This window comes from Chiloscyllium plagiosum, unplaced genomic scaffold, assembly GCF_037043375.1.
Source record: "Chiloscyllium plagiosum isolate Xiang-an unplaced genomic scaffold, Cpla_swu_hap1 HiC_scaffold_35, whole genome shotgun sequence".
In the NCBI taxonomy this organism is placed as follows: domain Eukaryota; kingdom Metazoa; phylum Chordata; class Chondrichthyes; order Orectolobiformes; family Hemiscylliidae; genus Chiloscyllium; species Chiloscyllium plagiosum.
Genome location: NW_028270173.1, coordinates 58,242,475 through 58,255,102, shown reverse-complemented (window position 1 = coordinate 58,255,102; position 12,628 = coordinate 58,242,475). Strand labels below are relative to the sequence as shown.

At 42.3% G+C, this 12,628-nt stretch overlaps 1 protein-coding gene and 1 pseudogene across 2 annotated transcripts in view; one reads left to right on the top strand and one right to left on the bottom strand.

Annotated features, from left to right (window-relative positions):
• The window catches only part of LOC122541193 (uncharacterized), a 200,104-nt pseudogene that overhangs the window by 44,801 nt on the left and 142,675 nt on the right, over positions 1 to 12,628 (top strand). The gene's annotated exons all lie outside the window — the stretch shown is intronic.
• Positions 168 to 12,628, bottom strand: part of LOC122541601 (uncharacterized) — a 91,650-nt gene continuing 79,189 nt past the window's right edge. The window contains exon 3 of the mRNA XM_087978801.1: positions 168 to 2,832. Coding sequence (XP_087834927.1) covers positions 2,176 to 2,832 — 657 coding nt within the window. The 3' untranslated portion in view covers positions 168 to 2,175. The remainder of the gene's footprint in view (positions 2,833 to 12,628) is intronic.

Here is a 12,628-nt window from a genome sequence, read left to right as displayed (position 1 = left end):
TAGGTAATGTTTCCTAGTAAATATTTTTATTTGAATTCAGATTCAAATTCAATTCAGAAGGCTAAGGAAATTAAACATGTCCACAATGACTCTTTACTGATTTTTATAAATGCACCATAGAAAGCATCCAATCCAAATGCATCACAGCTCGGCCCAAGACCACAAGAAATTACAGAGCATTGTGAATGCAGCCCAGTCCATCATGAAAACCAGCTTTCCTTCCATTGACTCTGTCTACATTTCCTGCTGCCTCAGAAAAGCAGCCAATATAATTAAAGGCCCCTCCCACCCCAATTATACTCTCTTCCACCCTCTACCATTGGGCAGAAGATACACAAGTTTGGAAATACATACCAACAGATTTAAGGTCACCTTCTTTCCCACTGTTATCAGACGCATCAATGGACCTCTCATGTATTAGAGTTGATCTTTCTCTGCACCTTCTGTGTAGATGTAACACTATACTGTATTCTGTATTCTGCATTCTGTTCTACTACCCTGATGTACTTATGTAAGGTATGATTTGTCTAATTAGCACATAAAACAATATTTATTTCACTGTATTTCAGTACTTGACAATCATAAATCAAATCAAGTCAAATGTGTTGATCTTCGATGAGGTGAATGGTCATTGTCAGATCGTAAATAGAATGGTGACTATCACATGGCCTTGTTTAACACCAGTCTGGATTTCGAAGGTTTCTGTTTCAGATCTCCCACTCAAGACAATTACAGTCATATCACCATGAATCAGTTGCAGGATTGTGATGTTGTTTCTGGGACCTTCAAATCATTGGAGCATAATCCATAGGTCCTCGCAAATTACTGAGTCAATTATTTTATCACATCAATATATGTAAAGAAGAATTTCTGGTGTTGCTCTCAACAATTTTCTTGGATTTGTTGAACTTCAAATAACAAGTTGGGGGTTCATCTGGAAGGTTGAAATCCATGTCAATTTTGTACCTTATGTCTGCACCACTCTAACCAAATGGGGACAGCTGAAGGCTCATCCCCAAAGACAAATCCAGACTGTAAAGGACATGCTGGGAAGAGAAGGTCCAAGACATCCAACAATATGGTCATGAAAATCTTTTCTGAAATCAACAGAAGGATTGAAAGACTGAAGAGAAATGTGCAAAATCCCCTTCATTCACAGGATAGTGTTAATCTTCTCAAGGATGACAATTCCATCCATTAATCCTGGAAAAATCATTTTCAATATCCTCAACCATGAATCTACGGGACAGCTGATACCCTGTAGTCTATCCTCCACGCCTTGTTGTAGAGTACAGGAGTGCGTCACCACAAATGGGACAACTGTAACAAGCAATCAACAAAGCCTGCAACTTTGATGATATACCAGCCAAGGGCTTCAAAGCTGGCAAACATTAGTACAGATCAAGAATCAAGAACCCGTCTTATGGATTTGGAGGAAAAGGAACTCCCCTAGCTTCACTAACATGAGAATTGTAACTATCTTTATATAGAGAGATTAAATCACGCTTCAGATTTCACACATATATTTCCCTATTGCCCATAGCAAGGAAAATTGTGACATACATTCTCCTAAGTTGCCTACCTCCTGTAACTAAAAGATTGTTCCAGAAAAACAGTGGCATTTGTGCATAAACAGGAGCTTTTATACATACTTCAAATGGTTATATTTAACAATCTGGTTAACATATAACTGGCCTCTTAAAAAATCTGGATTGTTGGTGGGAGAGGTTTGAGACAGCTAGTGCTTTGGAATGACAGCTCCCATGTGTGAGCACTAGAGGGTAAACAGAAGCAGGTGACATGGTTTCAAGTCCATATGAAGATGTCTGGTGAAAGAGAATTAGGTGAAATAATCCTGACGCACATCACACTGGAAGGGCCTGTCTCCCATGTGGGTTCACTAGTGATCATGGAGGTAAGACAACGTTTCAAAGTTTTATTATACACCTCACACTGACAGGGTTTTATCCCTGTGTGAATGTGTTTGTGAACCAGGAGATATGTTGACACATACCTCACTAATGTACTTCTGCTCCTGTTTAGGGAAATCGGGGAAGTGGATGAAGGTCTTTTACAACCATTGCAACTCAGCAGTTTCTCCCACTTGAATCGTGTGATGTCTCTATTTTTTGAAGGCATGATTGAAGCTTTATTGCAAACTACACACTTCAAGGGTTACTCCTTTGTGTGGATCCTTTGATGAAGCAGGAGTTTCGATGAATGTGAGAATGATTTGTCACACAGTTCACATTTGAATGGCTTCTCCCTTGTATGAATTTGTTGGTGTTGCCAGCGGTCTGATGACCGCCTAAAGGATTTGTCGCACACCATGCACCTGAATGGTTTATCGCCAGTGTGAGTGCGATGGTATTTTAAAAGGACTAATGATCTTGCTAAACCCTTGTTACACACCTCACATTCAAACGGTTTTTCCCCAGTGTGAATGCGCCGAAGTTCAACAAGTGTTGATGACCGTGTGAAATCTTGGTCACATTCTTCACACTTGAATGGTTTCTCTCCAGTATGGATACGTCGATGCCTCAGGAGATCTGAGGACCAGGTGAAAGCCATCTCACAAACTTCGCGCCTGAAGGGGTACTCTCCTTTATGAATTTGTTTGTGTGCACTGAGGGACGATGAGTCAGAGAATGACTTGTTGCACACCTCACACCTGACTGGTTTCTCCCCTGTGTGAATGCGTTGGTGTGTTTTGAGGTTTGCAGACTTCATGAATGACTTGTCACACACCTCACATGTGAATGGTTTCTTCCCCGTGTGAATGCGCCAGTGTGTCACCAGGCCTGATGATTCTGCAAAGCACTTGTTACACATCTCACACTTAAATGACATCTCACCACTGTAAAGGTACAAGACATGCATATTTTGTGTTAAGAGATTCCAAGAAGCTGTGGAGCTGCTCCTCACACAGCCTTTCACCTGCAGGATTGAGTCATTGGTCCAAGAGACTTGGTGATTGAGTGAAACTTTCACCACATTTGAACTGTACTCACACTTCGTCCCAGCTTCACACTGACTGATCACCCACAGCCGGATTTTCAGAAGGGTTGATTCTAATGGAAGGCTCCATACCTCTGACCAGTTTCAGATCTGATGATATGTCAAAACTCCCCTGACCCAACTGATTTCCAGATGATGGTTTCACTGCCCAACCTTCTCTGTATTGAGCAATGCTGTGAAAGAACTGGATGGTTTCCCACAGTTTTGCAGTTGTTCCCGGCACTGTCTATCCTCTCTGTATTCTCTGGTGTAGTATGGTGCAATCCTTCTGTAAAACAAGAAAAGGAAACATGATTTCCTCCAACTCCTTCTCCTCCTTTGCTGAATGAGCTGACTCCTCATTTAGAGACTGTTCCACAGTGAGTGCCAGTCTGTTATTCTTGTGTGTGTGTGTGTGTGTAGGGGGGGAAAACAGATGCTAATCCATTATTTTTCCTCACTTGACTGTCACACATCCTATATTTCCAACAGGACTCTGTGATCAGGAGCAGGAGCACACAACTGGGCTATCTTTTTTTTATGCTTTGCACCCTCCCAACATCCCAGGCACCATGATGCAATGGAAAAGACAACCAGATAGAGTGTACAGCAGACTGTTAATTCACTGTGGTAAAAACAATGATTGTAGATGCTGGAAACCAGATTCTGAATCAGTGGTGCTGGAAGAGCACAGCAATTCAGGCAGCATCCTTTCAGACTAAATGCCAAACACCAGTTTATCCTTGGAGTGCACTTAATATTAAAAACAAACTCATGAACAGTATTAAAAATTCAGCAGAGATTGACTTTCTCTTTTCCAAAATTATTTAAGGAAAGCCCAATACCCAGGAACTGCTAGAAGCTGAGGAAAATATTGCTTCAGTGTAGCTGATTAAGGGATTTTAGTTAATCCTGGGAAATTAGATACACTGCACTCACTCAGGCAGCACACCCAAATTCAGCTATCATCCGTAGCACTGGGCAATACTATCAAATCCAAATCCAGACTTTTGGGAATAGTTGAAGCTTTCAGGTAAAATTTTAAAAGAAGGCATTAAAATACATTTTAATAAATGCGTTTTGGTAGTGCAACCGAATTACAGTAATGCTGGATTAATTATCCGGTGACTGAGAACCATAGAAAATTACATACATCGAATTACAGTGAAAAACAAACTATTTGACAAATTAGTCTATGCTGCTATTTATACAAGGCACCTCTCACTCATGTTTTGTCACGTCTTTAATTCTTTTCTACTGAGGGATAAACAAAGCGAACTGGTGAGCGAACAACTCCACTGTCACTCTCAGAATACAAACTTACTCCCTTACGCTCTCTCTTCTGTTCCGCCCATCCTTGTCCCAGCGTTTCGTGCCCCTCTCGGGCGTTCCTTTTACTTGTGATCCGTTCGTCCTGTGCACATTCGGATCCCACCATTGTACATCTTCTCTACCTTTAGGTCTTCCTCTTCTGATCTGCCGTCAAATACATACCAGGATACACATCCCACACTGATGTTGTCAGTTTGAAAGTCTCCGATGAAGAACGCTACTCCCACACTAGAAATCTCTGTCAAACATTTACCAGGGGAACTGAGACAGCAGCTGCAATAAGTGAGGTTTTATTCAGATGGGACAGTGACAAGTTTAAATCCCCACCTGATCTGCTGCTCAAAGTCACCTCCATTTCCCCGGTCAGTTTCCCAAGTTTCGGGAAACTCATGTTGCTCCAGAAATATTTGGATTGACTGTGAGAGACGTCAATCAGAGAGCCCACCCACTCTGCCCATTGTTTCCTCTTCCAGAGCTGGTTCACTTCCTATAGGGACTGAAAACCAAGTGAGGAGATGGTGAGTGAAGGAGCAGCTTTTATACAAATTGTATCCCATAATATCCACACCAATCTTCAGGCAGTCTGACTATCCTGTGGGTAATCAGGGGTGGAAATGTCCCTTATGCTGTGTGAGAAGATCCAGCTGAGAGAGCTGTTTACTCGGTGCTTTGTGCTGAACTGTGTGACTGGAGCTGTGTGTTGGATATTGAGTGTGTTTATTGGAAGCATTTCCCTTTGACTTCCAGACTGAGTTTTGTTGATGGCTCATTCCTGAATATGAGAAGGTGAGGTGTCATTATCTTGGCGGAATAGATTGAGGATTGTTTTATTCGTTCACTGCTTACATACGTCTATGGCTCGACTAGCATTTATTGTGCAACGCAATGTGAAAACGAGCTGCCTTTTTGAACTGCTGCAGTTCATGTTGTCTTGGCACACACACACATATGGGCCTGGCCAAACATACTGAGCGCCAATGACAAGCTATTGTTGAGTAAATATCACCTGACACCACTAATGACCACATCATTCATCACTTTGCCAATGGTCAAGAGTAGACTAACAAGGCAGTAATCGACTGTGCTGTCATAGCTTTTGTATACACTTTTGATGAGTTACTAAAGAAAATCTATAGCCTTGTGTGAATATGTGACTGATTAACACATTAATGAACTTAAAATAAAAATCAAGTCAGGTTTCCTTCTAGGATCTGATTTTGTCCAGTTGTACTATCTGCTGGGATCATGACCCACCACTCCCCTGATATTCCTACTGATTTCCTATTGTTGAACTGTGTGTTGGGAACTGGTTGTTATCCTGTGGACTATCAATCTGTTCTGTCTGTGTGTTGGAATCTGGGTACTGCATGACTTTCTAAACCTCTCACAAATCTCCCAAAACCCTATCTCTGGAAAAGAAACAAAGCAAGTCTTGTATTTATAGAGATATTCACAACCAACAGATGTCCTAAAGCTCTCTACATGCTCTTGACAATTGCAGTTTTTAAAAATTCTTTCGTGAGCGCTGCTGGCTAACCAGCATTTATTGCCCTTCCTTAGTTGTCTTTGAGAAGGTAATGGTGTGCTGTATTTTTGAACCATTGCAGTCCACGTGCTATGGGTTGACCCACAATGCTATTAGGGAATTCCAAGATTTTGACAGTGAAGGAACTGCGATAAATTTCCAAGTCTGAATGGTGAATCGCTTGGAGGTTATTTGCATGTGGTGGTGTTCCTGTATATTTGCTGTCCTTCTCAATGGAAGTAGTTGCAGGTGTGGAAGGTGCTGTCTAAGGGTCATTGGCAAATTTCAGCAGTGCAACTTGTAGCTCGTATACACTGCTACTACTGAGCATCAGTGTTTGTGGCCAATATGCCAATCATGCAGGCTGCTTTGTCCTGGACGGTATCAAACTTCTTGAGTGTTATTGGAGCTGTACCCATCCAAGCGAGTGGGGAGTATTCCATCACTCTCCTGCCTTGTTTCTTGTAGTTGATAGATAGGCTTTGGGGAGTCAGGAGGTGAGTTAGTGGCCTGCTTTTGTAGCTGTGTTTATGAAGTGAGTCCTGTTGAGTTTCTGATCAATGGTAACCTCAAAGATGTTGATAGTGAGGGATTGAATTAACATTGCACCTAAAAATGGCATTGCTGACAACACAATGTTACTGAGATTGCAGAGTTTGAGTTAAGGAAAGGCTGGGGCTTTTTTTTCCCCTGGAGCATAGGAGGCTAAGAGGTGACAATAAAGCGGTTTATAAAAATCATGAGGGACATATATAAGGTGAATAGCTGGCATCTTTTCCCCAGAGTAGGGAAACTAGAGGGCAAAGCTTTAAGGCAGAGGGGAAAGATTTAAAAGGGACCCCAGGAGCAACGTTTTCACACAAAGGGTGGTGCGTATGTGGAACAAGCTGCCAGAGACAGTGTAAGAAGCGAGTACATTTACAACATTTAAAAGACATTTATATAGGTAAATGGATAGAAAATGTTTAGAGGAATATGGGCCAAACGCAGGCAAATAGAACTAGTTTAGTTCAGGAAACCTGGCAAGCATGGATGAGTTGAGCTGAAGATTCTGTTGCCGTGTGAGGATCTGAAATCTGAATACAGGCTTAAGTAACAAGTTGTAGTCAGGAACAACCATTTAATATATGCTCTTAATAACATAGGCAGCAATAAAATGACTTCTTAATGCAAATAATATGACAAAATGTTTTCTAGACTGCAAACTGACAATTCTGCTTAAAGCTGCATAAAATGGCTTTTAACCCTACCAAAAGCTGAACTAACCATAGTCTGTCTCAACAAAGATTAGCAGACAATGCTTCCTTTTCAGCACAGAAATAACTGGACTAGATAAGACATTACTAGCCATCCTAACTGACCATGCAAGTGCAGGTGCAGAGACTAGGTTCGCGAGATAGGAGCACATGTATGTTGGAAAACAAGGTTGGATCCCAGGAAATATCATTGGGCTAAGTTGCTGTCAATAAAGTCACTTCATTAAAATTGATTGGTAATTGTTTGAACGTGCTCTGTAATGATGGCCTGTACTTCTCTCAAAAAAAGGTATAAAAAATGTCTTTGTCTTAAGCCATGTGCGCAGAGGTGTTTAACCTCTGTGTTACTGGACAACCTGTGTCCGGCCAAGATTGAATAAAGTGTGAAATCTTACAAAACCAGACCGAATTGCTAGTGTTTATTGACCGATTGCAGAACAGAGATAGACCCCCCCCCCCACCCCGGGGTCCAGATCTTCACGTGCCATATGACTCACTACTGCACTGGAGTGTCATCCTCAGTGCTTAAGTCTTCAAGCATGATGTGAATCCACAATCTTTTCATTGAGGTGTTAGAACTATATACTCTAAAATGTATATGCCCCTCCAATTCTTGGTCGCTGGAATGTTTGTGATTTTGATTGTCCCACTACTATTGCCTTCAGTTTCCTGTGCTTTAATCTCTCACTAAACCCCTCTGCCACTCTGCCTTTCTTTAAGATACATCTTCAAACCTATCTCATTGTTCAAGTGGTAGCTCGTCTCTCCTAATATCCCATCATTTGGCTCATGGCCAAGTTTTGTCTGCTACTGTACCTTTAAGCCTTTTGAGATTTTTCACAATGTTATAGGTGCTATAAAAATACAAATTGTTGCTGTTCCTGGACAGCACGATGACCAGGTCCCTGATTCAGGATTATATTGAGCTTTTAACTCAACTGTCCTCACTCCAGGTTTTGCAGCAGTTGCTCCAGAAGTTAATGGTGGTGGTCACTGTGACCAGCTAAAGAGCTGAATCAGTGCTCAGAAATGAGTTTCTACTTTGAATTTGGTGTGTCGGGAGAAGTTGAGCGGGTCTGATTTGATGCAGAGAAATGTCAATACACTATATTGACCTGTTTCCTAATCATTCAGCTATTTTGTGGGACTGAAAACAGTTTGTCGGTCTGTAGACTGAATCCTGTATAGTCAGTCAGTCTGTTGGAGAGAGGCTGAGTTAGCCTGGAGAATGTTTAATATAGAATGTTGAGAGCATATAGAAAAGGTTTATTGGAATGGTACCTGGATTGTGGGAAAATGATGATATGGTGAGATCGGAGAAGTGAGAACTGTTTTCCTTAGAGTTTAAAAAAAGAGGTGGTATGTTCAAAATGTTTTAAGTCGTGAAAGGTTTAGACAGAGTGAATAAAGGGAAACTGTTTGCAATCGCACATCAATTGCGAAAGAGAAGTTTCAAATAAAAACATGATGACAGAAGAATAAGTAACAAATTGAGGAGAAAAGTGTTTTCATATAATGTGGCTTTGATTTGGAACACATTGTCAGATCGGATGGTGGGAATCAATTCAATAGTAACCTGTACTACGTTCAGACATGGACTCTTAAGTATCCCCAGTGCTGCTCCTGACCTACCTATCTACTGGTTTGATGATAATCTTGGAATGAGGGCTGTTCTATGCTGCGAGACTGTGGTGGAATACAATCCTGCTGCTGCCGATGGCTCACTGCACCTCATGGACACCCAGTTTGGGGATCTGTCCTTAGTCTACTTCCTTCATGATGAGGAACATGGTGAATGATTCATTCATCATTTGGGAGGCCAGTAGCAGTATTCCTTGAACTTGTTTGGCCTGAAGCCATGTGACTCCATGGAGTCGATATTAATGATGTCTCCACCAGCCAATGAGATGGAACATTCCCAGGGAGGTTAAGAAGGAGTCTGTAATAGTTCCTGATTGATATGATTCAGTGAGTATCACTGCTACATGACCAGTCTGTGGAACAGCTCTCCTCACTTGGAGACTTGACCAAGAGAGACTTTCCAGATTTTACAGTACTGAGGTCATCTTTGTCTCATTTAGACACAAAGAAAGGATGCACCAGATCTCTCGGACTTTCTTGAAGTGATTGTTTATCATTGTTTTCTCGGCCACTTCAGAGGGCAGTTCAGCGTTAACCATGTTGCAAGGGACTGGAGTCATGTGTAGACCAGACCAGGCAATTATACCAGTTATCCCTTTCCTGAAAGACAATATTTTAGTTTTTATGATAACCCAAAGTTTTAAAGTTATTAATTTGATTATATTCGATAAATACCAACATTATTTTAATTCACCTTCACAACATGAAGTGGTTGAGGTGAAGAGGAGAAAAGCCTTTCAGAGGAAACTAGATAAGGAGATAAATAGATGTTGATCCCTCCTATAGGAAGGATATCGTGAAATTTGAAAGGGTTCAGAAAAGATTTACAAGGGTGTTGCCAGGATTGGAGGATTTAAGCTACAGGGAGAGGCTGAACAGGCTGGGGCTGTTTTCCCTGGAACGTCGGAGGCTGAGGGGTGATCTTAGAGTCATAGAGATGTATAGCATGGAAACAGACCCTTTGGTCCAATCTGTCCATGCCCACCAGATATCCCAACCCAATCTAGTCCCACCTGCCAGCACCCGGCCCATATCCCTCCAAACCCTCCCTATTCATATACACATCCAAATGCCTCTTAAATGTTTCACAACATCTTTCCGATAGGAAGGAGACCAGAATTGCATGCAATATTCCAACAGTGGCCACCGTGTGGGCGGCACGGTGGCACAGTGGTTAGCACTGCTGCCTCACAGCGCCAGAGACCCAGGTTCAATTCCTGCCTCAGGCGACTGACTGTGTGGAGTTTGCACATTCTCCCCGTGTCTGCGTGGGTTTCCTCCGGGTGCTCTGGTTTCCTCCCACAGTCCAAAAATGTGCAGGTTAGGTGAATTGGCCTTGCTAAATTGCCTGCTAATGTTAGGTGCAGGGTAAACGTAGGGGAATGGGTCTGGGTGGGTGCGTTTCGGCGGGTCGGTGTGGACTTGTTGGGCCGAAGGGCCTGTTTCCACACTGTAAGTAATCTAAAAAAATCAATGTCCTGTACAGCCGCAACATGAACTCCCAACCCCTGTACTCAATACTCTGACCAATACAGGAAAGCATACCAAATTCCTTCTTCACTATCCTATCTACCTGCGACTCCACTTTCAAGGAGCTATGAACCTGCACTCCAAGGTCCCTTTGTTCAGCAACACTCCCAAGGACCTTACCATTAAGTGTATAAGTCCTGCTAAGATTTGCTTTCCCAAAATGCAGCACCTCGCATTTATCTGAATTAAACTCCATCTGCCACTTCTCTGCCCATTGGCCCATCTAGTCCAGATCCTGTTGTAATCGGAGGTAACCCTCTTCGCTGACCACTACACCTCCAATTTTGGTGTCATCTGAAAACTTACTAACTGTATCTCTTATGCTCGCATCCAAATCATTTATGTAAATGACAAAAAGTTGAGGACCCAGCACCAATCCTTGTGGCACTTCACTGGTCACAGGTCTCCAGTCTGAAAAATAACCCTCCATCATCACCATTTGGATACAGACCTTTGAGTCAGGTCTGTATCCAAATGGCTAGTTCTCCCTGTATTCCATGAGATCTAACCTTGTTAATTGGTCTCCCATGGGGAACCTTGTCAAACGCCTTACTGTAGTCTATATAGATCACATCTACAGCTCTGCCCTCATCAATCTTCTTTGTTACTTCTTCAAAAAACACAATCAAGTTTGTGAGACATGATTTCCCATGCACAAAGCCATGTTGACAATCCCTAATCAGTCCTTGCCCTTCCAAATACATGTACATCCTTTCCCTCCGGATTCCCTCCAACAACTTGCCCACCACTGAGGTCAGGCTCACCGGTCTATAGTTCCCTGGCTTGTCTTTACTACCCTTCTTAAACAGTGGCACCACGTTTGCCAACCTCCAGTCTTCCGGCACCTTACCTGTGACTATCGATGATACAAATATCTCAGCAAGAGGCCCAGCAATCACTTCTCTAGCTTCCCACAGAATTCTCGGGTACACCTGATCAGGTCCTGGGTATTTATCCACCTTTAACAGTTTCAAGACATCCAGCACTTCCTCCTGTGTAATCTGGACATTTTGCAAGATGTCACCATCTATTTCCCCACATTCTATATCTTCCATGTCCTTCTCCTCAGTAAATACTGATGCAAAATATTCATTTAATATCTCCCCCATTTTCTGTGGCTCCACACAAAGATCGCCTTGCTGATCTTTGAGGGGCCCTATTCTCTCCCCTAGTTACCCTTTTGTCCTTAATATATTTGTAAACCCCTTTGGATTCTCCTAAATTCTATTTGCCAAAGCTACCTCATGTCCCTGTTTTGCCCTCCTGATTTCCCTCTTAAGTATATTCCTACTTCTTTTATACTCTAAGGATTCACTTGATCTATCCTGTCTATACCTGACATAGGCTTCCTTCTTTTTCTGAATCAAACCCTCAATTTCTTTAGTCATCCAGCATTCCCTATACCTACCAGCCTTCCCTTTCACCCTGACAGGAATATACTTTCTCTGGATTCTTGTTATCTCATTTCTGAAGGCTTCCCATTTTCCAGCCGTCCCTTTACCTGCGAACATCTGCCTCCAATCAGCTTTCGAAAGTTCTTGCCTAATACGGTCAAAATTGGCCTTTCTCCAATTTAGAACTTCAACTTTTAGATCTGGTCTATCCTTTTCCATCACTATTTTAAAACGAATAGAATTATGGTCGCTGGCCCCAAAGTGCTCCCCCACTGACACCTCAGTCACCTGCCCTGCCTTATTTCCCAACAGTAGGTCAAGTTTTGCACCTTCTCTAGTAGGTACATCCACATACTGAATCAGAAAATTGTCTTGTACGCACTTAAGAAATTCCTCTCCATCTAAACCTTTAACACTATGGCAGTCCCAGTCAACGTTTGGAAAGTTAAAATCCACGACCATAACTATCCTATTATTCTTACAGATAGCTGAGATCTCCTTACAAGTTTGTTTCTCAATTTCCCTCTGACTATTGGGAGCTCGATAATACAATCTCAATAAGGTGATCATGCCTTTGTTTCTCAGTTCCACCCAAATAACCTCCCTGGATGTATTTTTGGGAATATCCTCCCTTAGCACAGCTGTAATGCTATCCCTTATCAAAAATGCCACTCCCCCTCCTCTCTTGCTTCCCTTTCTATCCTTCTTGTAGCATTTGTATCCTGGAACATTAAGCTGCCAGTCCTGCCCATCCCTGAGCCAAGTTTCAGTAATTGCTATGATATCCCAGTCCCATGTTCCTAACCATGCCCTGAGTTCATCTGCCTTCCCTGTTAGGCCCCTTGCATTGAAATAAATGCAGTTTAATTTATTAGTCCTACCTTGTCCCTGCCTGCCCTGACTGTTTGACTCACTTCTGTTCTCAGCTGTACCTGTCTCAGATTGATCTTTTT